Source organism: Castor canadensis, chromosome 11, assembly GCF_047511655.1.
Source record: "Castor canadensis chromosome 11, mCasCan1.hap1v2, whole genome shotgun sequence".
Taxonomy (NCBI): Eukaryota; Metazoa; Chordata; class Mammalia; order Rodentia; family Castoridae; genus Castor; species Castor canadensis.
This window is the reverse complement of record NC_133396.1, coordinates 129,637,587-129,660,346: the sequence shown is the minus strand read 5'-3', so window position 1 is coordinate 129,660,346 and position 22,760 is coordinate 129,637,587. Positions and strand designations below refer to the sequence as shown.

Here is a 22,760-nt window from a genome sequence, read left to right as displayed (position 1 = left end):
TCCAAAAGCTCCTACAGCCTTCTGAGAACTCCAGCCAACAGGGACACTGTGGGAAGGAAGAGATTTGTGTGTGTCTAAACTGGGTTCTGGGGAAAACATCTTCTTGGTTTCTGGTTCATCTGAAGGATTGCATGGGCTGAGTTATTATGAAACTGCAGCCGAGCTTTAGCTGCACTTTTAACTGTCGTTTTTAACTCTTTTCATGTGGTTGAGACCTTTTTGCTTTTGGGGTATGGCTTTTGTAGGTCTTTCTCTACATTTGACACCAAAAAAGAAAAATGTTAATGATGAGAATATTGTTGCAAAAACACCAGTTATAGTGATGTTTGTCAGTTTACTAGATTCTTTTCCTAAACAAGTAGTGATCATTAATTTGGCCAGGAAGGACAGGTTTATGACGTATTACTATTAACATGACTACATAATTATGTAGACATTATTAGGTCCTCATAATCAGTTACTTATAAGGCGGGGAAGGCTTATGACAGATAATGAATACTAGTACTGTATGGTTATGTTGAAATTTATTAAGTCCCCATAATAATTTAGCTTTACAGACATGGTAAATATTTTTTTTTCTTTTTTTTTTTTTTGAGACATGGTAAATATTATCACCTTAGATGAAGAAACCAAAACACAGAAGGCTGGGGGGTTAGCTTAGTGGTAAAGCACTTACCTAGCACACGCAAGGCCCTGAGTACCATCCCTAGCACTGCGGGGGGGTGGAATTCACAGAACTAAAACTAGGGAAAAACAAATACAGCTGTCACTTGTTGAACCCTGTTTTGTGACAAGCATTGGATTCAGAACTATATAAAAATTACACTGGGGTTTGGTTTACTCACACATAACAATAAATTCACTTAATAGCACCTTAAATAAGGTAAAGGTTTATAGCTTTTCTTGCATGTAAGAAAGCCCAGAAATAGAGCTAGCATAGTAGCTCCAAAGTTGTTAAAGGATCCAGGTTGGTTTCCATCTTTCCCTTCTATAATCTTTACATTACAGCTTCTATTTCCAGGGATTGCCTCATGGTCAAAATAATCACTGGTGCTCTAGCCATCATGGCTGCATTCTAGGCAGAAAGCAGGAGGAAAGCAGGAAATAGGCATGGAGAGAAACATTGATTTTTTTTGCTTGTGTCTTATTAGATTACCTCCAGCTTCTAGGAGACCTTAGGAAATGTGAATTTTTAATAGGTACAATTGTTGCCCTCAATATTAGAGGGGCTCTGTGTGTAAGGAAGAAAGAGACAATGGATATGGGTTAGGCTGCTTATTTATAGTTTCATAGAGAGCTCCTGAGTATATGAAGTATTACTCTTGTTTTATAGATGAGGAAACAGACCAAAATATTAATCTTCTGCCCAAGATCACATAGCTTTTAGGAACTGAGGGAGGGTTTGAACCTAAATTTGTCACTATTTTGTTTCTACTGAGTTTATATTTTATTCTGGGCACTATTTTAGGTGTTCTGCATATACTGTATTTTATTTAATCATCACAAGAACCCTGCATATTATGTTAGCCCTATTTTTAGATGAAGAAGAGATCAGTTAAATTGGCTTAAACTTAGTCCCAAGTTGTTCCAAAGCCCATAATTTACTTCACTCCCTTGTTCAGCTTCTGATCCCTGCTGCAGGGCTTTTCCTATTCTGCTCCTACCAATCTACTTGTAAAATGATACCATATTTCAAAAGAATAGTAAAAATCCTATTGTACAATTTAACAAAATAAAATCACCGGCATTTCAGCACTTAAGAAATTACAGAGAGACCAAAACATGTTATTAACCTAAAAAAAAAAACCTTCAGGTAAGGTTTTGATAAATATAGAGCCTTACCTAAGGTTGTTTTGTTTTTTGTTGTTGTTTTTTTTGTTTTTTGAGATGGTCTCTTTATGTTCTCTAAGCTGGGCTGAAGTGAGCCTCCTGTCTCAGCCTCTTGAGTTGCTGAGACTATAGACACACACTACCATGCCTTCCTATAGACTAGTAAGTCTAAGAAATTGTTTACCTTCAATTTTTTTTTAATTAGAAAATGAATGTACAATTTCACCTTATTCTGAGTTACTTATTGCTTCTGGAGAAGTGGCTTTTATTTTTTAGATACTACTTTCATCTTCAAAAATATTCTGTTTTGAGCCAGGTGCAGTGGCTCAAGTTTGTGATTCTAACTACTTGGGAGGCAGAAATCACAAGGATTGCAATTTGAGGTCAGCCCTGCCAAAATATTCGTGAGACTCTATTTCAATCAATGGCTGGGGACAGTGGTGTACACCTGTCCTCTCAGCTACTCAGAGGATCACTGTCCAGGCCAGCCTGAGCATAAAGCAAGACCATATCTCAAAAATAACCAACTCAAAAAGGGCTGAGGGCATGGTTTAAGTGGTAGGGCACCTGTCTACCAAGTGCAAGGACCTGAGTTCAACCCCCAGTACCATATGAAGAGAAAGTATTCTATTTTTATATTTGTATCTAGATACCATATTTAGATTTTAATGATCTGATTATTTCTCTTAACCTTATTCTATTGTGATTTTTGGAAGTGAGTTGCTTATAAACATTTCTGGTAACAATTGTGAGTAGGTGAAAAACAGATTTTTAACATTCATGCTTTTCATTGCTTTTCCCATCTCTGTGAGTATCAATTTTGGATCTCTGTTACCCCAGCAACAAGCTGTGACATCACAAATGATAGCTTTTTGGGTGGAGAGCCAATGTGCTCCTAACTCTTTGTTAAGAAACAAAGATCTTGTTTTCACATAAATGAGTTTAATTATACAGCTTGCCGTTGACAAGTCTGTAGTTAAGATTACATATAGAATCCTGCTTGGTTTTTATTTTAGTTTCTCACTTACGCAGTTATGAATGTAGACAATTAGGCATTTGTTAAATAGAAAGAGACTGCAGTTGCTGAAGTAGGTGAGAGAGATCTAAACACACTGAGGTTGTAGAATATTTTCCAAATGGATAATCGAAGAAGACGGCCATGAAGTCTAGGCTGATGCTGCCACACAGATTCCCACTGCCAAGACTTAAGGGACAGGTGGAAACTAATATCGTAAGTGTCTTTAGTATTTTTTTCATGTGTAAGGAGAACCTGTCTCTGTGTGCATGTGTGGAGGGAGGCCAGATGGTAATGAGAGTCATTTAAAACACTCTTGCATATGTCACTATCTTGCCTTTTGCTATAGATAATTTTTGTTTGTTTGTTTTTTAATCTCATGCAGAAAAACAAAAATCTCATAAAATGCAAGTCTTCAGGCAAGGAATGTTAGATAAATGTGTAGTTATTCTGTTCTAAGATTTTAAGAGCTCAGAATTAACAAACCAACAAACAAAACCTGAGCAAGAAGATTTTCTGACTCTGCTGTGTCTATGCCAGTGCTTTGTTGTATAGCATGCCTGATCATCCTCTTTCTGCACGTGTCTTTTTTCAGGACTCCTTACAAATCCCAGACTGAATCCACAGCAGAGAAAACAGCAGACAGTGTCTCTTCTAATACCCCTCTGTGTGTGATCACCAATCGTCCTTCACCTAACACCGCCAATGGGGTTACAGCTACCCCTGTGCTTTCCTCTACTGGAACAGATTCCTCTGTGGAAGCCAGGGAGAAGAGGAGGTATGTTAGGTTACTAATGCCTTTGTGAAGCTCTGCTTTGAGGTAAACAATGAAGGAGTGGGTGTGAAATCTTTTCCCTAAGCTCAGATAAATTTGTGGAAATACCTTAAGTTCACTGTTTGGGTTCTGTCATTTGCTCTTGGGAGGTCTTTGTTAGAGATCTTAATTATTTCTATTATGGGTATGGCCATACCTTTTTTGTGTGTTTGTTTTATGAAAGAGATCATTGTCAAGTATTATTTCTATATTTTATAATGGGGAACCTGAGATTGATCTTTTGTTCTGGGTAGTCCATGATGACTTCTCTGGCAGCAAAGTAATAGTGATGACAAAAGGCTAAAAGAAATAGAGCTAGAATATATAGTTTTGGCTAATTTGAAAACAGAAAAGGAAATGAATAGTTTATGATGATGTGGTAGAAGGATAGTAACCAGCTATTCTACAATTTTTTTTTCATTTTCTTTTTATTCTTTCTGAAGTGCTGGGGATTAAACCCAGTGCCTCATGCATGCTATGCAAGTGTTCTACCACTAAGTTATATCCCCAGCCTCTATTTTTTTTTCTCCTGTTTGAGACAAGTTCTTGTGATGTGGTCTAGATTAGCTTTGAACTTGCAGTATTACCTCAATTTCTTGACTGCTAGGATTATAGGCATGTACCACTGCACCCTCTACTCTGGAATTTCTTTCTTTTCTTTTTTTTTTTTTTTGTGTACTGGGGCTTGAACTCAGGACCTACACTTTGAGCCACTCCACCAACCCTTTTCTGTGAAGGTTTTTTCGAGATAGGGTCTCATGAAACTATTTGTCTGGGGTTGGCTTTGAACAGTGATGCTCCTGGTCTCTGCCTCCTGAGTAGCTAGGATTACAGGTATGAGCCACTGGCACCTGGCACTCTGCAATTTCTTTAGAGAGAAATTATGAGAAAGCAGCTGTTGAATGACAGGAAAAATTTTAAGAAAAGCTTTTTTTCCTTTTTTTGGTGATACCAGGGTTAGAATTCAGGGCATTGCACTTGAAAGGCAGGCACTCTTATTTTTTTTTTTCATTTTTCTTTTATTATTCATATGTGCATACAAAGCTTGGTTCATTTCTCCCCCCTGCCCCCACCCCCTCCCTTACCACCCACTCCGCCCCCTCCCTCTCCCCCCCCAATACCCAGCAGAAACTATTTTGCCCTTATTTCTAATTTTGTTGAAGAGAGAGTATAAGCCATAATAGGAAGGAACAAGGGTTTTTGCTGGTTGAGATAAGGATAGCTATACAGGGAGTTGACTCACATTAATTTCCTGTGCGTGTGTGTTACCTTCTAGGTTAATTCTTTTTGATCTCACCTTTTCTCTAGTACCTGTTCCCCTTTTCCTATTGGCCTCAGTTGCTTTAAGGTATCTGCTTTAGTTTCTCTGCGTTAAGGGCAACAAATGCTAGCTAGTTTTTTAGGTGTCTTACCTATCCTCACCCCTCCCTTGTGTGCTCTCGCTTTTATCATGTGCTCATAGTCCAATCCCCTTGTTGTGTTTGCCCTTGATCTAATGTCCACATATGAGGGAGAACATACGATTTTTGGTTTTTTGAGCCAGGCTAACCTCACTCAGAATGATGTTCTCCAATTCCATCCATTTACCAGCGAATGATAACATTTCGTTCTTCTTCATGGCTGCATAAAATTCCATTGTGTATAGATACCACATTTTCTTAATCCATTCGTCAGTGCTGGGGCATCTTGGCTGTTTCCATAACTTGGCTATTGTGAATAGGGCAGGCACTCTTATCACTTGAGCCACTCCACCAGCCCTTAAGAAGAACTTTTTAGTTGTCAGGATTAAGAGACCTTGGGAGATGTGACCAAGGAAGCATGGGCCATCTTCTCCCACTTAAAGAAATATAAAAAATAGAATGCACTCCATTTGCTTTGGGATCTTCAGACCTAAAGACTAAGGCTGTAATTGTCCTTTTTAAAACTAGAAAAAAAAGGTGAAGTCTTACCAGAATTTAGATTCAGTTTGACTTATTTTGAAGATCCAAAGGAAGGAGATTTTATGAGTACGTATGTAAATTAAGAAGTCAGGATATGTTATCTATAAGATCCAATAAGATTTAAATGTTTTAGTTATTTGTTTATTGTGAAGATAGTTCAAAAGCACATACTTTTTGAGAAGGAAGAAAGGAAAGTTGTTAAGTGAGTTGGAAAATAGCGTTTTTCTGCTTCCTTTTTCTTCCTTTTTTAAAAATTTCTTTACATAAAAATTGAAGAAAACTCAGTTTTCTGTGCTGACAGATTTCAGAGCCAACAGTTGTCCTCTTTTAATTGGCTTCCAGCCAAGAAATTATGAATAAATCAATCTTGAATATTTAAGGCTGCATATTTACTAACTCAGGTAATACAGGTACACTGAGAAACTAAATGCAAAAGTAATTTTTCATTAGCTGAAAAAAACCAAACGCTCCTTAAAACACCTTTCTGAGCAGAAAGAAGTAAATCGAGTTAAATTCATTATGATCATGGTCCCTGAAATGATTGGAAAATGAGATATGTTATCAAACTGTCTTATACCTAGTTAACATGAGCTTTTATTAGAAAAGCTTAAATGGTTGCTGCCTTTTGGGAATTTTATAACCTATAATGAATAAGATAGCACTTGCTGCTGGGAGCCGGTGGCTCTATTCCTAGTTACTCAGGAGGCAGAGATCAGGAGGATCTCAGTTCAAAGCCAGCCTGGGCAAATACTTTGGGAGTCCCTATCTTGAAAATACCCATCACAAAAAAAGGACTGTTAGAGTAGTTCAAGGTGTAGGCCCTGAGTTCAAGCCCCAGTACCGCAAAAAAAAAAAAAAAAAAAAAAAAAGAGAGAGAGAGAAAGAGAGCACTTGCTACAGATTTTGGTTTTGTTTGAGGACTCTTATTCAGTCCACAAATATCTACTGAATACCTGCTATGTACAACATAGGATTACCAGGACATGTTTCCTCAAGAAGCAGCAGCTACAACTATGAAAGGATTATATCAAGATATTATTGAATTGTAAGATGAATGTGGTATACCTAGTATAGGTTATGATAAGTGTATTTTCGGAATGGCACAAGCTAAATAAATAGGATGACAAAGATAAAGAGTTGTTAGAGTAAGTCACTTGGTATGTACTAGCTTTTATTTTCAAATGATTTATTGAGCACCTGCTATTACCAGGTACTATAATTAGCCCAAGTGATACATAATGAACTAGACAAATAATATTTGTACCTCCAGAAAACATATATGCTACTAACAAAAAACAATTAATGTGTTCACAGTAATTACACTTGTTGACCATCTCTAATCTGAACATATAAAATTCTCCAGATTTCAAAGCTTTATGAGTGCTGATATGATATCACAAGTGGAAAATTCTGTGCTATGAAGTTATTTCATATATAAAATTATTATATTATCTTCAAAATATGTATATGTATGCTGTTACTTTTTCATACTGTGACAAATACCTAAGAGAAACAGTTTAAAAGGAGAGAAGATTTATTTGGCTTATGGTTTCAGAGGTTATAGTTCATGGATGGTTGTCTGGCTCCAGTGTTTCTGGGCCTGTGGTAAGGCAGAACATCATGGTGGAAGGGCATGGCAGAGCTGAGCTGCTTATCTCATGGTGGCCAAGAAGCAGAGCGTGATTAAGGAGGGTGCCTGGGACAAGATACAGTGTCCAAGAATATGCCCCTAGTAACCTATACCCCACTTCTGAAACTTTCCACCATGTCCCAATAATTCCATCAAATTATGATCCATTGATGGATTAATCCATTGATAAAGGTAGAGCCCTCATTATCCTATCACTTCCCAATGATTGGATCCACCAACTGGAGACCAAGTCTCCAGCATATGAGCCTTTTTGGGGAATACTTAATATGTAAACTATAGCAGTATATTTGAAGCCTAAATGAATTTCATGCTTAGACTTGGGTCTGCTCTCCAAGATATCTCCTTATATATATACAAATATTCCAAAATCTGAAAAAAGAAATTCAAAATCTGAGACACTTCTGGTCCCAAGCATTGTGGATAAGAGATACTTTTACCTGTGTAATGAAGAGATAGGATGAGTTGTTATGACAGTATATTACAGATCTGCCTACAGAAGACTCCTTTTTCCTGGGGACTCAAAGAAGGCTCTCATAAATGTGTAATGCTCAAACCAAGGTCTGTAGAATAAAAAACAGCTGGGTGATGAGAAGGGCAAGAATTTTCGAAGCAAAATTATGGCAGTTGAAGAAGCACTAAGGTGGAAAGGTGATTGATCTTTTGGAGAAACTGAAAGAAGGCATTGTGACCAAGTGCAGAATTGGGGAAGGAGTGATCAAAGGTGAGGCTTGAGGAGCAGATAGGTGCTAAATCATGCTTGGTTTTTCAGTCACTGGTAAGGATTTTAGATTTATATGCTAAGAACCACTAGAAGATTAGCCACTAGAAGAATTTTCCAGCAGATTTATAAAGATATAATTCACATACCATACAATTCACTCATTTAAAATAACAATGTTTTTTAGTATATACACAGATAATGTGCAACTATTACCACTGAATTTTAGAACATTCTTGCTACCTCAGAGAGATACCCTGTACCCTTTATTTATTGTCTCCATCTATTTCCCCTAGACCTAAGCATCCACTGATCTTTCTATTTCTTTAAATTTTCCTATTTTAGACATTTCTTATAAATGGAATCAATATGTAGCTTTTTGTGGTTGGCTTCTTTCATTTAGTTTAATATTTTCAAATTCATTCATGTTAAGATATGTATCAGGACTTATTCTTGTGACCTAATTCTATTCCATTTTGTTTATCCATTCATAAATTGATAGACATTTGGCTTAGTTCCACCTTTTGGCTATCACAAATAATGTTACTATAAACATTTGTGTGCAACTTTTTATCTGAGATACATTTTCAGTTCTTTTGGCTATCTACATAGGAGTAGAATTTCTGGTCATGTCACTAGAAGATTTTAAGGAAAATGTAAAATGAATTCTTTGAAAGGTCTGGCTTTTAAACTCTGCATCCAGCGTTGTGTATGAATTGGACAGGGGAAGAATGTATGTGAGATAACCAGTATGGAGAACATTGTAGAAGAAAGGTGCATGAGGAAAAAGGTGCTTGCACTGGGATAATGGGAGAAGAGATGAAGAAAAGTGAACAGGCTCAAAATATGTTTAAGGTAATAGTTCTAGCACCATAGTGAATGGAACTTACAAGGACTCTTTTCCCATTACAAACATACAAAAATATAGTTGAGTTCAGAATAGTGAAATGTCAGATGACAAAAACAAAGAGAGCTCAAAGGTCAGAGTGGCTTGAGTGGCTTAAGATTGTTGTCATACCTAAATGTAGACCTTTGGGTCTGGAAGATCAGATTTTAATGCCGTATGTGGGTGTAGGAAGCATGGCTCTGTACCTACTGGACTGAGATCTGTAACTAATCACCTGTGTCGAGCTAGAATTCTCAAGAAGCTTTCCACTTCATGGAAAGGCTCCTTTGTTCCTGACTCAAAGAAGTAACAAGTAAGAGGGTATATCCAAGGATCTGGGAAGGTACAGAAAAGTCACTTGTGATAAATTGTTATGACCTGAAGAGTTTAGAAATCACAAGCCAAGAATTTAACATAGAAACAGTCACTGTACTCTTGAAACTCTGGGGCTGTAGCACAAGCAAATTCAAAACTCCCTTGATGGAACACATCTATAACCCAGGGTACAAGGGATTTCTGTAAAGTAGTTCCTACCATGGATGAAGTCACACAAAACATGATAAACACTGAAGGAAATGAATCACCATGAGAGAGAGTTAACAGACCTGTATTCTATTGAGATAGATTCAAAGATATGGCCAACTATAATAGAATTTTAAAATGCAGGGCTGAAGCCTTAAACTATTTGAATAGGTAATAATTAGTTACTAGCTATATAGACACACTTATAGAAACCATTAAGTAAATTAATTGGTAGCGGTTTTCAAAATCTAATATTTTGCAAAATATTTTTGTAGGTGAAGAATTCTGTTAAGTGAGGACCCACATAAATAAAGCACCTCCACCATTTATTGAGAGGCTGCCATATGCCAGTCACAAAAGTATTAAAATTGCAAGGTCAAAGAAAACCTCTTTTCCTGTCATTAATGGTAAATCTATCTGTCATGGGAGGGCAAACAAGCAAATCAAATGTGGCAGTGCAATTGTTAAGATAAAAATTGCTGTGAGAAAGCAGAAGAGGGGACTCTGAATCGGACTGATTAGGTTGACTAAGAGGTGACTGGAGTTGAATTTTGAAAGGCAACTTGAAATTAATTAATAGGATATTTTAGAGGAAACAAGCAATTCAAGAAACAAGCAAGTTTGGTATACTTGAATCTGAGAAGAAGGTAAGGCCTGTGTAGCATGTCTGGAAGTGTCTTTTATGAAATAAATTTAGATGAAGGAAAAGAAAAAAAACCAATGGGTTAAACAGGATCACTCAAGCCTCCTCAGGTCATCTCTTTGGGAGGTGGGGTGGAGGTTGGGGCTTTGGATGTATAGAGTGCAGCATGTACCAGATTGGGTTGTCTTTTTTTCCCCCACAGAAACCCCAAACTAGTATTCTACTGAAAATTCTTTGGAAATTGTAGAGCTAGAGAGGTAGGCAGGAACCAAATCATGTAAATTTTTGTCTTTGCTATTATGCTAAGAAACTTGCTCTGTTCTCAAAGCTATGGAATACTACTGAAGGATTTTCAGCAGGGAACAACTTGATCAAATAAAAGATGTCATTTAAGCCTTTACAGAATTAAAACCATTTGGTTTCTCCCTCCAGACAAGCATAAGCTGAAAGAAAAAAGTCAGATGTTTTGAAAACAGCTAAATTTTCCTTCGATAGAGCATATGCTGGGTGATAAGTCTCTTTTGAAGCTTCAGCTTTCTATGTAATCAGCTCATTGTGGAAGTATTTTGACTCCTACTGGGAAACCATGGTGGAGGCCTGAAGCCTGTGTTCACAGGTCCAATTTGAAACAATTAGTGAGCATTAGGATAAATGAGGCTTTGAAACTGGCCACAGTAAGACCTAAGCAGTGGAAAGTCATCTCTCAGAAATAATCTTCATTTGCCCTTGTAATTAGAGCAGTTGGACTGTGGAGTGGCCTTATCATTACATTTCTTTTCAGAGAAGGTTTATTCCAAGAGGGGATAGTGAGTGTACATACCAGTTGGCCAGTGATTTGGTTATACCCTCTGGTAACAGATCTTTGCTCAGTTTAAGTGTACATATATTGTTAAGTGAACAAAGCTAGATGCAAAAGGTTATGTTATGATACCAAATAGTAATAAATACCTAAGTGTCAACACTGGGTTTTGGGGGTATTATGGCTAATTTTTATTTTATTTGTCTGTATTTTCCAAAGTTACAGAATGAAAAAGTATTAACATTATAATAGAGCAGAGAGGCAAGAGTATTTGAAAAAAAATTAACTCTAGGAACCACAGTATCTCTTATAAGTCCATGGAAATGGCCATAAACATTGGACAGTAAATGCAGTAGTCAGAGATTCAAGGTTTGCATGATTCTAGGTAATTAGTGGTGTTGAATAAGTAGCTCATGGTAGAACTTCTGAAATCTTACTATTTTTAAGAAGGGCATGATATTGAATTTATTAATTTGTCCATCCCATCCACAGCTGTTTTTTTTCCTGAAAAGTTCAAGTACATTTAAATGTATTCTTTTTACATATTGGAAAGGAATATATGCTCCTTTCTTTATAAAAGTGAATGCTGAGGCTTAAGAGCATAATCTTTCATTTAATATCACACTTTGATTCAGAGACACAGTGGAGACCATCACTCAGGCATCATTTTCCTCTTTATTGAACTCACAAATTACTACTTCTTCTGAATTTAAGTAGTATCTGTTTAAAGTAAAGGTTTTGATCCAGTGACCAGTCCAGATTGCAATTGTTTCTACCCTCATGGCACTCTAATCACTGCCATCCAGGCTTTGGATTGTCCTGGGGGCTATAGAAAACAACCAGGTCATCCACTTGTAAAGGGGCTGATTTGACCAGCAGAGAGCAGAATAGAAATGGCAAGTGGCAAGCAGTTGGCAGACAACTCTGCAGGGACTGCAGGGCCAAGAAGCAGCTGTCACAATAGTGTAGTGGTCGGGCTCATTTTCCAAAGCTCCAAGTTTTCCTTAGCAACAAAATGTAAACAATTCCCTTGGCTAATATTAGAGTCTGATTGTGTCTGCCTTTGCTTCTCTTGTTCTGTTTCTCCTTGCAGCTTTTTCCCTCTCTCCTATCCAACCTTGAGTTTTATATCATTTTTGTGGGTGTCATTTCTTTTCTTTACAGAAATGACTATAAGTAGTTTTCTTCCACAAGAAGCTAAAACTGCTTTTCTCTCCCAAATAGCCCACATTATATGTGACTCTGCTTGTCAGGATATGGTCTGTACTGGCCGAGTCATGGACACCATACATATCAACCTTCCTGAATCCCTTGAGGTCTTTGTAAGCTAGGTAGTTACTCCAGTTAATGTGAAGCTGTCAGCAGATTAATTTGGCATCATCTTTGGAATGTTAGAAATTTAAACTGAACACTTAAACTGAATCATGGCTTTTAAGTCATTTGATTCATCACTCTGTCTCCAAGCTATAGACTGTTGTCAGTTCAAAAAGGTACTCTAGAAAAGGGATTCCACAAACTTCTCTAATCTCTCTCCATTTTTGCTTTAAAATAAGTATTTTCTTTATCCAAAAGTCTGTAGCAATGCTGAATTTACTCTTTTACTCTACTGACACAATCTGTCTTCCTAAGTATGAATATTGAACAGGAAGAATGAAATGTGTGGTAGTAGGTACATTTTCTACTCTACAAAAAATCCCATGCTACAGAGAAATTTTTTGTGAAAGGATTGCTTCATTGTCATATCTTAAGAAATTGCTCCAGCCTTCCAAATCTTCAGCAGTCACCACAGACATGAACATCAAGATAAGACTTTTCACCAGCAGAAAGTCTACAGCTTGCTGAAGGCTCAGATGATCAGCAAGTTGTCATTCTGGAAGTTTCTGGGTTGTTTACACTATTAGGAGTATGCCATAAAATGTCAAACATTTTTAGAGTAGAGAGAAAGAAAAAAAATGATCCTCTGGGCCATAATCCTTGGATAGCAGGATAAGAGGCATTACTGGACTGAAGATACCTCTACAGATAAAACTGTCTTCAGTGTCATATTGCACTCTACTTAATTTTTTTTTTTTAGAACATGTCTGCTTTGAAATGGTAGTGATGTGTTGCTGCCTAAGGAAGTAGGCTACCTCTAGATAACAGTGAAAAGCTGCTAAGAAGTACACAAAACTGATTTAAAGTTTCAGTTAAGCCTTTTATTTGCTATGTGATTTGGGGGAAATCAGTCTTCCTTTCTGACTTGTTCCTCATTTGTAAAAGAGGGATTTTAATTCCCACCTTGTAAGGTTGTGAGGATTAGAAATGATTCTTGGATAATCCAGGTGTCCAAGCCTATCTCACAGGGCTATTGCAAGGATTAAAATCAAACAAACAAAAAACATAGACTATGTATAAATAGTTTGTAAACTGTAAAATAATTTAGAGTTATATATACATAGCAGTTATTTATGTTATTACCAGCAAATGCTTCTTTTGGCTTTCATTGAGATCTGAGCCTTGCTTCTCCAGAGCTAATACATTTGGAAATAAAATCTACCCAAAAATGCTAAATAGTGCATTGTTTTAGATGTCAGATTGTTTCATCCATTTAATTTTTTTTTCCTTTTTTTCAATATCAGGGTTTGAACTCAGGGCCTTGCGCTTTCCAGGCAGGTGCTGTACCACTTGCGCTACTCCACCATCCCTATCCATTTAATTTTTAAACTCTACATGCTATAGTGATCCTATCTATAAAAAGTTGAGATTGTGTTCTTAATTTAAGCCAAGTTGTCCTGCCCTGACCTCCTTATCTATTATAGGCACATGGCAGAAATATTTTGGGTTGGTTCTAGAGCATCACAATAAAGCAAATATTTTTGTTTCCCAGTACATATAAATATGTCTATTAAGTGTGCATATGTCTAGAAATGTGCATACCTTAACTTTTAAAAATATGTTATTGCTAAAAAGTGCTAATGATTTGAGTCTTCAGCAAGTTGTAATCTTTTTGCTGTGACTAATAGGGTCATGGTTGCTGTGGCAATTTCTTTTTTTTTTTTCTTTCTTTTTTGTCAGTACTGGGGTTTGAACTCAGGGCCTCACACTTCTTAGATAGGTGCTTTACCACTTGAGTTAAATCCCAAGTAGGGATTTTCAAGTAGGGTCTCATGAGGTTTTTTGTTTGTTTATTTGTTTATTTTTTGTTTCTTTGCCCAGGCCAGCCTGGACTGTAATCCTCTTTCTTAAACTTCCCGCATAGCTATGATGACAGGCACACACCACAACAGACTGTGGCAAGTTTTTAAAAAATAAGACAAAGAATTTTGTCACATCAGTGACTCTTAGTTTCACAAAAAGTTTCTCTGTAGCATGGGATGCTATTTGGTGTTATTTTATAAGCAGTAAAGCTCTTTCAAAATTGGAATCAATTCTCTCAATCTGGCTACTTCTTTACTAATTTGAGATTCTAAATTATTTGCTGTTATTTCAGCAAAGTTCACAGCTTCTTCCCAGGAATAGATTGCATCTCAAGAAACCATTTTCTTTGCTCATCCACAAGAAACAACTCATTTGCTAAAGTTTTATCATGAGATCGCTCCAGTTCTAAGTATAGTCCTCTTGCTATTCCTGCCACGTCTGCAGTTGCTTCCTCCACTGAAAGCTTAAACTCCTCAGGTCACCTGTGAGGGTTGGACGCTTCCAAACTCCTGTGTGTGCTCCGTGAGTCACCAATGGTCTTAGTGATATCTAGAATGGGGAATCCTTTCTAGAAGATTTTCTGTTTACTTTGTCCAGATCTAATTGAGGAATCACTAAATACAGCAGTTATAACCTTACAAAATTTATTTCTTAGTTAAAAAAAATCTTTGCAGTCAAAATTACTCTTTGACCCAAGGGCTGCAAAGTAGATACATTTTTTAATAAGCATGAAAACAACATTAATCTCCTTCATCCTAGTTCTTGTGTGACTAAGTTCATTGTCACTAAGCAGTAATATCTTGAAAGGAATCTTTTTTTCTGAGCAGTAGTTCTCAAGAATCAGCTTAAAATATTTAGTAAGCCATGTTATAAGCAGATATGTATCATTCAGGCTTTGTTGTTCTATTTCGAAAGCATGGGCAGAGTAGATTTAGCATAATTCTTAAGAGCCCTAGGTTGTTCAGAATGGTAAATGAGCATCAGCTTCAATTTAAAGTCACAAGCTGCATTATTAGCTCCTAACATGAGTTAGCCAGTCTTTTGAAGTTTTGAAATCAGGCACTGGCTTTTCCTCTTTAGCAATGAAAGTCATCAATGGCATCTTTCAATACAAGCTGTTTCATCTACACTGGAAATCTGTTGTTTAATGTAGCAACCTTCATCCATTATTAACCATAGCTTCTACATTAGTGCTTGCTGCTTCACTTGCACTTTTGTGTTGTGGAAATGGCTTCTTTCCTTCAACCCCATGAGCCAACCTCAGACATTTCTTTTGCAGCTTCCTCACCTCTCTCAGCCTTGAAGAGAGTTAGGACCTTGCCCTGGATTAGACTTGGGCTGAAGGGAATGTTGGGGCTCCTTTGATCTTTTATCCAGACAACTAAAACTTTCTCTGTATCAACAAGGTGTTTCCCTTTCTTATCATTCATACATGCACTGAAGCAGCACTCTTGATTTTCTTCAAGAACTTTTTCTTTGTATTCACAACTTGGCTAGAGGCCTAGCTTTCAGCCTATCTCAGTATGACTTCCTCAGTAAGCTTAATCATTTCTAGCATTTGATTTAAAGTGAGAGATGTGCAACTCTTCCATTTACTTGAACACTTAGAAGTCATAGTAAGGTTATTAATTGGCCTAGTTTTCAATATTGTTTTGTCTCTGAGAATAGGGAGGCCTGAGGAAACTGGCAGAAGCAGGGAAGGGCAAATTGGTGGGACAGTCAACACACACACACAATTTATCAATTAAGTTCATCTTATATGGGTATGGTTCATGATGAGCCAAAACAGTTGAAATGGTAATGTCAAATATTATTAGTCACAGATCACTATAACAGATACAAAAATAATGAAAAGTTTGAAATATTTTGAGAATTACCAAAACATTTCATAGTGACATGAAATGAGTATATACTATCGGAAAATGGCTTCATTAGATTTACTCAAAGCAGGGTTGCCACAAACCTTCAATTTGTAAAAAACATACTATTTGTGAAGCCCAATAAAGTAAAATGGAATAAAACAAGGTATGCCTGTATTTATAATGTCACACATTGCTGTGTACTTTCTGAACCCTAAAGGAAAATCTTCATCATGATAACATAGTAAATGACAGCCATATGGAAATATCTTCTGATGCTTTTCTTCCCTCACCAAGAAGTGTCCAAGAATGCAAGCACTTGGACATTTATTTGAGGCAACAACTAGTGAATCAAACACGATGATAATGGTAGCAATTGACTCTTCCAAGAGGCCTCCTACTCATCTGATATTCTTTGTGTTAAAAACACTATTTCTCTGCCCCCCCCCACAGATTTCTTTCCAGCTCAAGTTAATGAGGCCAATTTCTGTCATTTATGATCAAGTATACTCCATACTGTATAATATTAAATATTGTTTATATTATGGTGAATGAACCTTTTTCACATTTTAACATCTCTGAAATCAGGACCTATCTTATTGCTAGTTGTCATTCTTAGACATATGTGAATTTGATTGTAGGTGTTTATATAGTTACATCCGTTGAACCATGTACATTGCTGGTCCTAAGTGTACCTAGATAAATATGTCTAAAATATGTTTTTAATAACTACTTAATTAATCATTTCTTGGCTTTTTAGCTAAGATCAAATATAGTAACTCCTAAATTAAGCAATAAGATGGTTGCATGACAGCATGTGCAATAGGTTTATTGATGTTACCAGAACCACCAACGCTCCAGGGAGGAGATCTCCAAGAAGGAGGAGGTCTCCACCTGGCTCTTGGATATCGAGTTCATAATGTCACAAAAAAGAATTTTAAGACACATCAAAGTGGAGACCTAGAAAGTTTATTAGTAAAGCAAAGCAAAGGTAGACACAACCCAGACATGGGTGCAGGCACATCTGATAATAACAGGTGTAATGAGTGTTTAAACATCAAGGGTATTTATGGTTCTCTTGATGGGTACTATAACTGGGTTGAGGGTTGGCTTGAATTTACCTTAGGAAAATTGCTCCCCTTTGTTCTGACACCTGGTATAATTAGTTGCTTTTGCTGTTACACTGTCTTATCAACTGGGCCCAAAGATTTCAAGGTTGACCTGCTCATTAAATTTGAGTGACTATGACATAGATGTTTGAACATCCCTTTAAACAAAGGATGGGTCTTACCTCCTCTGTGCCCAGAGGAGTCATTTTCCCAAGAGTTCTTTTTCAGTGTAAGTGTCTTTTCATAAGATATCCTTGCACAGTTCTTGGAGTGCACTAACTGTTTTTGGATAAGCAGGCAAGATCAAGCTGCTCTTCCTCCCCCCTCCCCTCTTTTTTTTTCTTTTTAGTGAATGTTGCAGCTTGTTGATGGAGTATAAGGCTTAAAGCAAAGAAAGCAGTATCTTTTTTTTTTAATTGAGCTATTCATTAGTACCAAACATATTTGTAAATTCCTGGCTGCTATTTCCCATGCCTCAATTTCCCTGATCTATCCTGTGTCATTGACACTGCTTTTTTTTTCCTCCTCAGTAGTAAATAAAGCAATTGCATCTTGCAACTGATTTTGTTTTAGATATGATGAAATGTGGTTCTTTTTATCCAATGAGAATGATGTTGCTGGTGTATATTTAAAAACATCAAGTGGGAAATGAATGCAAATGGAGTTTCTTTTCAGGATGATGAAAGTGCTTTAAAATTGCTTTTTATGACTGCATAACTCTGTAGATATACTGAAAATCATTGAATGATATACTTAATGGTAAGTGAATTACATCTTAGTAAAGTTGTTTAAAAATAACATTAGTCTTGTTTAGCCCCCATAAACAGTTCTGGAAAGGAAGACCTGAATGGTGTCTGCTAAGAGTTAATGCATTGAAGTCTTGGACCTTGAAAAACATTGGCTATGGCGGCCACAGTGTTGCACTTCATTTTACAGAGTCAGAGGCATCTTTCATACGTTTCACTGGCATACCACATAACAGTTCAGGAGTGGGGGCTGTAAATGTTTCCCCCCTCCCCTTCAGAACACGTGCACTTAGGAGAAAGGACTAGTATCAATTCACAGACAGAACAGAGCCTCTGGTGGTTCTGTCCCAACTCCTTAGACACTTGAGAATGAAGGAGCAGTCACCTAACACCTGCTGCTCAAAGTCCTTATCAGCCATGTGTTTACACTTAATCTCTTTCTGATAAAGTGGCTGTGCTGTTAGTAACATGTAGGAGTGACCAAATTTTGTGCCCTCACTCATTCCCTTCTTCTTGCTTAGCAGTACATTTTCCCGTGTTAGAAAAAGACGGTTGCTTGTAACAGCCTCATAAAATGGGTTCTGGTGTTTACTGGGGAAGGACAACCAAAGGAGTGGTCCTCTATTTGTTGAAAATCAAGCTTCTGGGAAAAAGCTGCACAGGTGTGTGACACAGTGTGTCTAAGGTAGCTTAACCTCCCCTGGAATGATTTAATCTGGCAGCTGAGTTCCTTGCTCTTCCTTATTTTATGGAAATCAGAGGTATGGGAAGTTGGCCCATGTGCTCCAGGGAATTGACTGAAGCCTCTGCCGTGGCTTATTAGCACTCTCACTGAGGGCCTCTCCAGTGTGCTGAGTTGAGACATCACAAAGTGCTGGATGTGGAATGGCAGAACCAGCAGGTAAAATGACTTGCGTTGAAGTTTTAATATTCTAGACACATGTTTCTCCATCCTTTTCCTGATAGTTCTTTGTGTACATTGTTTTGGTGATGTGACTGGGGGAGAGGGAGAAGGCTGGTAAGAATAAGATTCCAGGTGTTCAGAATAACCAGTTTGAACTTGTCTTGTTTCTTAGTATTTCTAATGGATTTAAACGTGTGCTGATCTAAGGATCAGACCCAATGGTTAGGGTAGCAGAAGATAAGAATCTGGAGAATTAGAAAGATTCTCTTTTTAAGAGGAAGTTGGCTTTGGTTTTGTTATTCTTAAGTTGCATGGTAATAATGCACAGGTGTTGGTTGTATTATTTTTATCTTTTTTATGTCTTAAATAGTGCATAATTTAAAATTTCAATAAAAGAAAAAGCATTGTCAGATATTTAGGGCAACTAGAGAAAGAAGTTGGTTTACATAGGTAAAGGGCAGATTACAAGTTGAATTGGACTTTATAATAAGCAGGAAATTGTAAAATGAAGGGAATAGCTTGATAAGGTCTGTATAAAAGCTGTTTGCTTACTACAAGCTATACAATTTGGATTGAGGTTTTTTGGTTTTGTTTTTATTTTTTGATAGAGTAGTCTTGAACTCGAGATCCTCCTGTCTCAGCCTCCTAAGGGTGGGCCAGGGAAGAGGCCAGCCCAGCAGGGAAAAAAGTTAGTGACATCCCACCTCAATGAATAAAAGCTGGTTGTGGTGACACACATCTATCATTCCAGCTATGTGGGAAGTGTAAATAGGAGAACTTGGGCATAAACATGAGACCCTAGTCAAAAAACAACTAAAGTCAGAAGTGTTTGGGGCATGACTCAAGTGGTAGAGCTGCTGCCTAGCAAGCACAAGGCCCAAAATTCAAACCCAGTACTGTCCTCCCCCCCCAAAAAAAAAGTTTTCTAATTGCTCTTGTATACTTGGGGGACCAGTTTTTGGGTAAGCTTGAGAATCATGGTGAGCCAGGAAGTCTAGCAAACTGTGTGGATGGTTCTTTTAGTCCTGTAAAGAAACTACTCATTACTCTGTTGTTGTACATGTATATGTATATGTATATGTATATGTATACGTATAGAGATGGGGTCTTGGTATGTGCCTAGGCTGGTCTCAAACTCATATCCTTTGCCTCAGCCTCCTGAGGGGATTATAGTTATGTGTCTCCATGCCCAGCTTTCATCAGACTCTTTGAATTCAACTTATTTATGACTATAATGTTGTTCCTATCTTCCTTAACCCTTCCTACTCATCTTCCTGTAGTTTTTGTCTTTGGTAATTACATCATTTTACCCAGGCAGAAAACAGTCATTTCCTGAACGTGTTCAACTTTCATGATCATCTTTCTTTGTCTTGGAATTTTTTTCTTTTTTCCTGGAATGGCCTTTCTCATCTTCTTTGCTTAACAGTATCCTATCCAGTACCACAAGAACTCCTTTAGATTAAACCCTACTGGCAACTACCCCCAACTACCCTTCTTCACCCCTCTCCACCACCAAACCAGAATTCTCCTCCGTATTCTGTTATAGCTGTGTTCTTAGGACCAGTTTGACTAATTAAATGGCATGTTGCTGTGTTTCATCATACTGCATTACGAACTTCATGAGGCTTCTTTTTTTATTAGGTTTTCTTTACACCACAGAGCATAATACATAGAAGTTGGATAAATGTTTATTGAATGAAATTGTTCCTCTCATGAAAATGGACTCTATGTAGTAATCCTCTCTGTCCATAAGATGGCAGCAGAGCAACATCTCTTGATCTACTTGGGTATGTGGTCCCAAAGACCTTATGTTGCCTTTGGATCAGTTTTCAGATGAGCCTGTCTCCCCTATTCCATTTTAAATGTTTTAGTATTGGAAGTGAAAATATTTTCTGGACTGCTGAGGCCTTTTGTGTTCTGGTGATTCTCCACAGAAGAACAGCAGATACCAAAGTCGAAAGCTCCCCAGATTGCAAACAGAATACCTACTTTAAGCTTTAGCAAAATACACAATTGATGCCTTCTCCAGCAAGCCATGTAACTTCTCTAATCTGAGTTTCTTTTTATTTTATTATCTTTTTTTTTTTTGGCGACACTGGGATTTGAACTCTGGGCCTCACGCTTTCTAGGCAGGTGCTCTTGCACTTGAACAACTCCCCCAGCCCTAGTCTGAGTTTCTTAATTGGCTAATCATTGGTGGTAAGAAATCTATAGGTAATACTGGATTCTAAAACTATAGGATTCTAAATCATCAGTGGCAGTCATAACATTCATATGCTCAGTATAATATGAAAGGGGTATGTTATGCCCTACCTTGTACCCTCAAGATTGAGAGCATTAGATGTACATATAGTAAACTGTAAGTGTATATTAAGAAATTATATCTTTGAGTGCAATATTGTGTTCAGGTAGACATATTAAGAATTCAGAGAAAAGGTGAATGATGTAGAGTGGAGTGGTTAGAACAGGCTTCCTGGAGCTAGTGGAGGTAGAATTTGAGTTGGCTTTCAAGTACATGAAGGGTTTAGGAGGAATAAGAGAATTAATGACTTTGAAAGCTTATTACATGCCCAGTACCCTTACTTTCTTAACACATGTAAGAAAATTAAGGCTTAAATAGATTAAAGAACCTGCCTGAAGTTAAAATTAATGATGAAAAGGGCAAGATTTAAAATCAGGTGTTAGCCAGGGGCCAGTGACTCACACGTGTAATCCTAGCTACTCGGGAGGCTGAGATTGGGAGGATCTAGGTTCAAGGCCAGCCCACGTGAATAGCTTGCAAGATCTCCTCTCCAAAACCATACCAAAATAGAAGGGAGGTATGGCTCATGCAGTAGAACACCTGCTTTACAAGTGTGAAGCCCTGGGTTCAAACCCCACTCTCAAACAAAAAACCCAAACAGACTAAAGACCAGGACTTTTGGACTCTAATGCCCATTCTTACTCTTCTACAGCACCAAGTAAACGCATCTAGGGTCATTCTCAGCTGAACCGTTCTATACCCTGAGCTTGGTGATATGGTTATGATCTCTTAATGTCTTTGAAGGAGCCATAGAACTTCTAGGAAATAAGTATTTGGAAAGATGTCACTTCTGTCCTCTGAAGTCTCAATGAGGAAATGAAGGATTTTTGAGAATCAGAAGAGAAGTTGTCCTACAGGTCACCTGTCTTGTCCAGTGTTAGAGGATACTGAATTTAAGAAGTTTATCTTTGAGAGAGTTCCAGGATATTGGATAGGCAAATTTTGTTCTTTCTTTTCTTTCTCTCTCTTTTCTAATTGATTTAATACAAGCAGGCCTCAAACTTTCTATCCTCCTGCCTTAGCCTCCCAAAGGCTAGAATTATACCCATACACCACCATGTCTGATGGCATATTTTTATTAAGAAGTATTTTAAAATTGGAATTAGATGACAGAAACTATGCAAATGGTTGTTTCTGCTTCTTATTTAAACAATGTTTTTTTTTCTTCTTCCTCAGAGTCTTTTAGATATCCTTGTGTAGTATACGTATCCAGCTCTTTAATTTGTTTTCTCTTAAGAAAACCTAGTCTTCTAACCTGAGAAAAGGAAGTAGATGTGATTCACAGTCCCACTGTACTTGTGCTGAAAGTGGTTCAATGATCATTGACATGTAAATAAAATATAGTAATACCTCAAGGGTTCTTCAAGAACTAAATGCCTTTATAATGAAACTGACAGTGTTTTAAAGAAGGAACACTTGCCACACAAATTCATAAATTATGGGAAGCAAACTGCAAGCTTAGCTATCTCTGTGACAAAAATATACCTGTGTAAAGGTTTTATTTGTCCTTGACAGGTGCTTGTCTTTCCCATCTTAATCAAACTTACCATTAGCCCTACTTTGCCCTCGGAGGTTGCTGTAGCCCAGTCTTCCCTGGGCTGTTAGTCTTAAAAAAGTCCTCTAATTACACTTGATCCACTTCCTGGCCTGCTATTCACTCTTTGACCTATTAAAATAGAAGTTCTGTCCTACCTGCCAGACCAGTGAAATTGCTCTGGCAAAGAGCCCTGTAAATTCCTAATTATCAGATTCCATAGTCACTTTATCTTTTACCTTGAACTCTGAGCAGCACTTGATGATGTTACCTGCTTCTTTAAAACCTCTGTATTTTATCATGACCTCTCT

General features: G+C 37.4%; 1 protein-coding gene across 7 annotated transcripts in view; it reads left to right on the top strand.

Moving 5' to 3' along the window:
- The window catches only part of Ppp1r12b (protein phosphatase 1 regulatory subunit 12B), a 216,694-nt gene that overhangs the window by 80,110 nt on the left and 113,824 nt on the right, over positions 1-22,760 (top strand). For all 7 annotated transcript variants that reach the window (XR_012439039.1, XR_012439038.1, XR_012439040.1 and 4 more), the window contains one exon: positions 3,441-3,623. Coding sequence is in view for 4 of the 7 variants with exons in the window: in XM_074048626.1 (XP_073904727.1) it covers positions 3,441-3,623 (183 nt within the window). In the remaining 3 variants the exon portion in view is untranslated. The remainder of the gene's footprint in view (positions 1-3,440; positions 3,624-22,760) is intronic.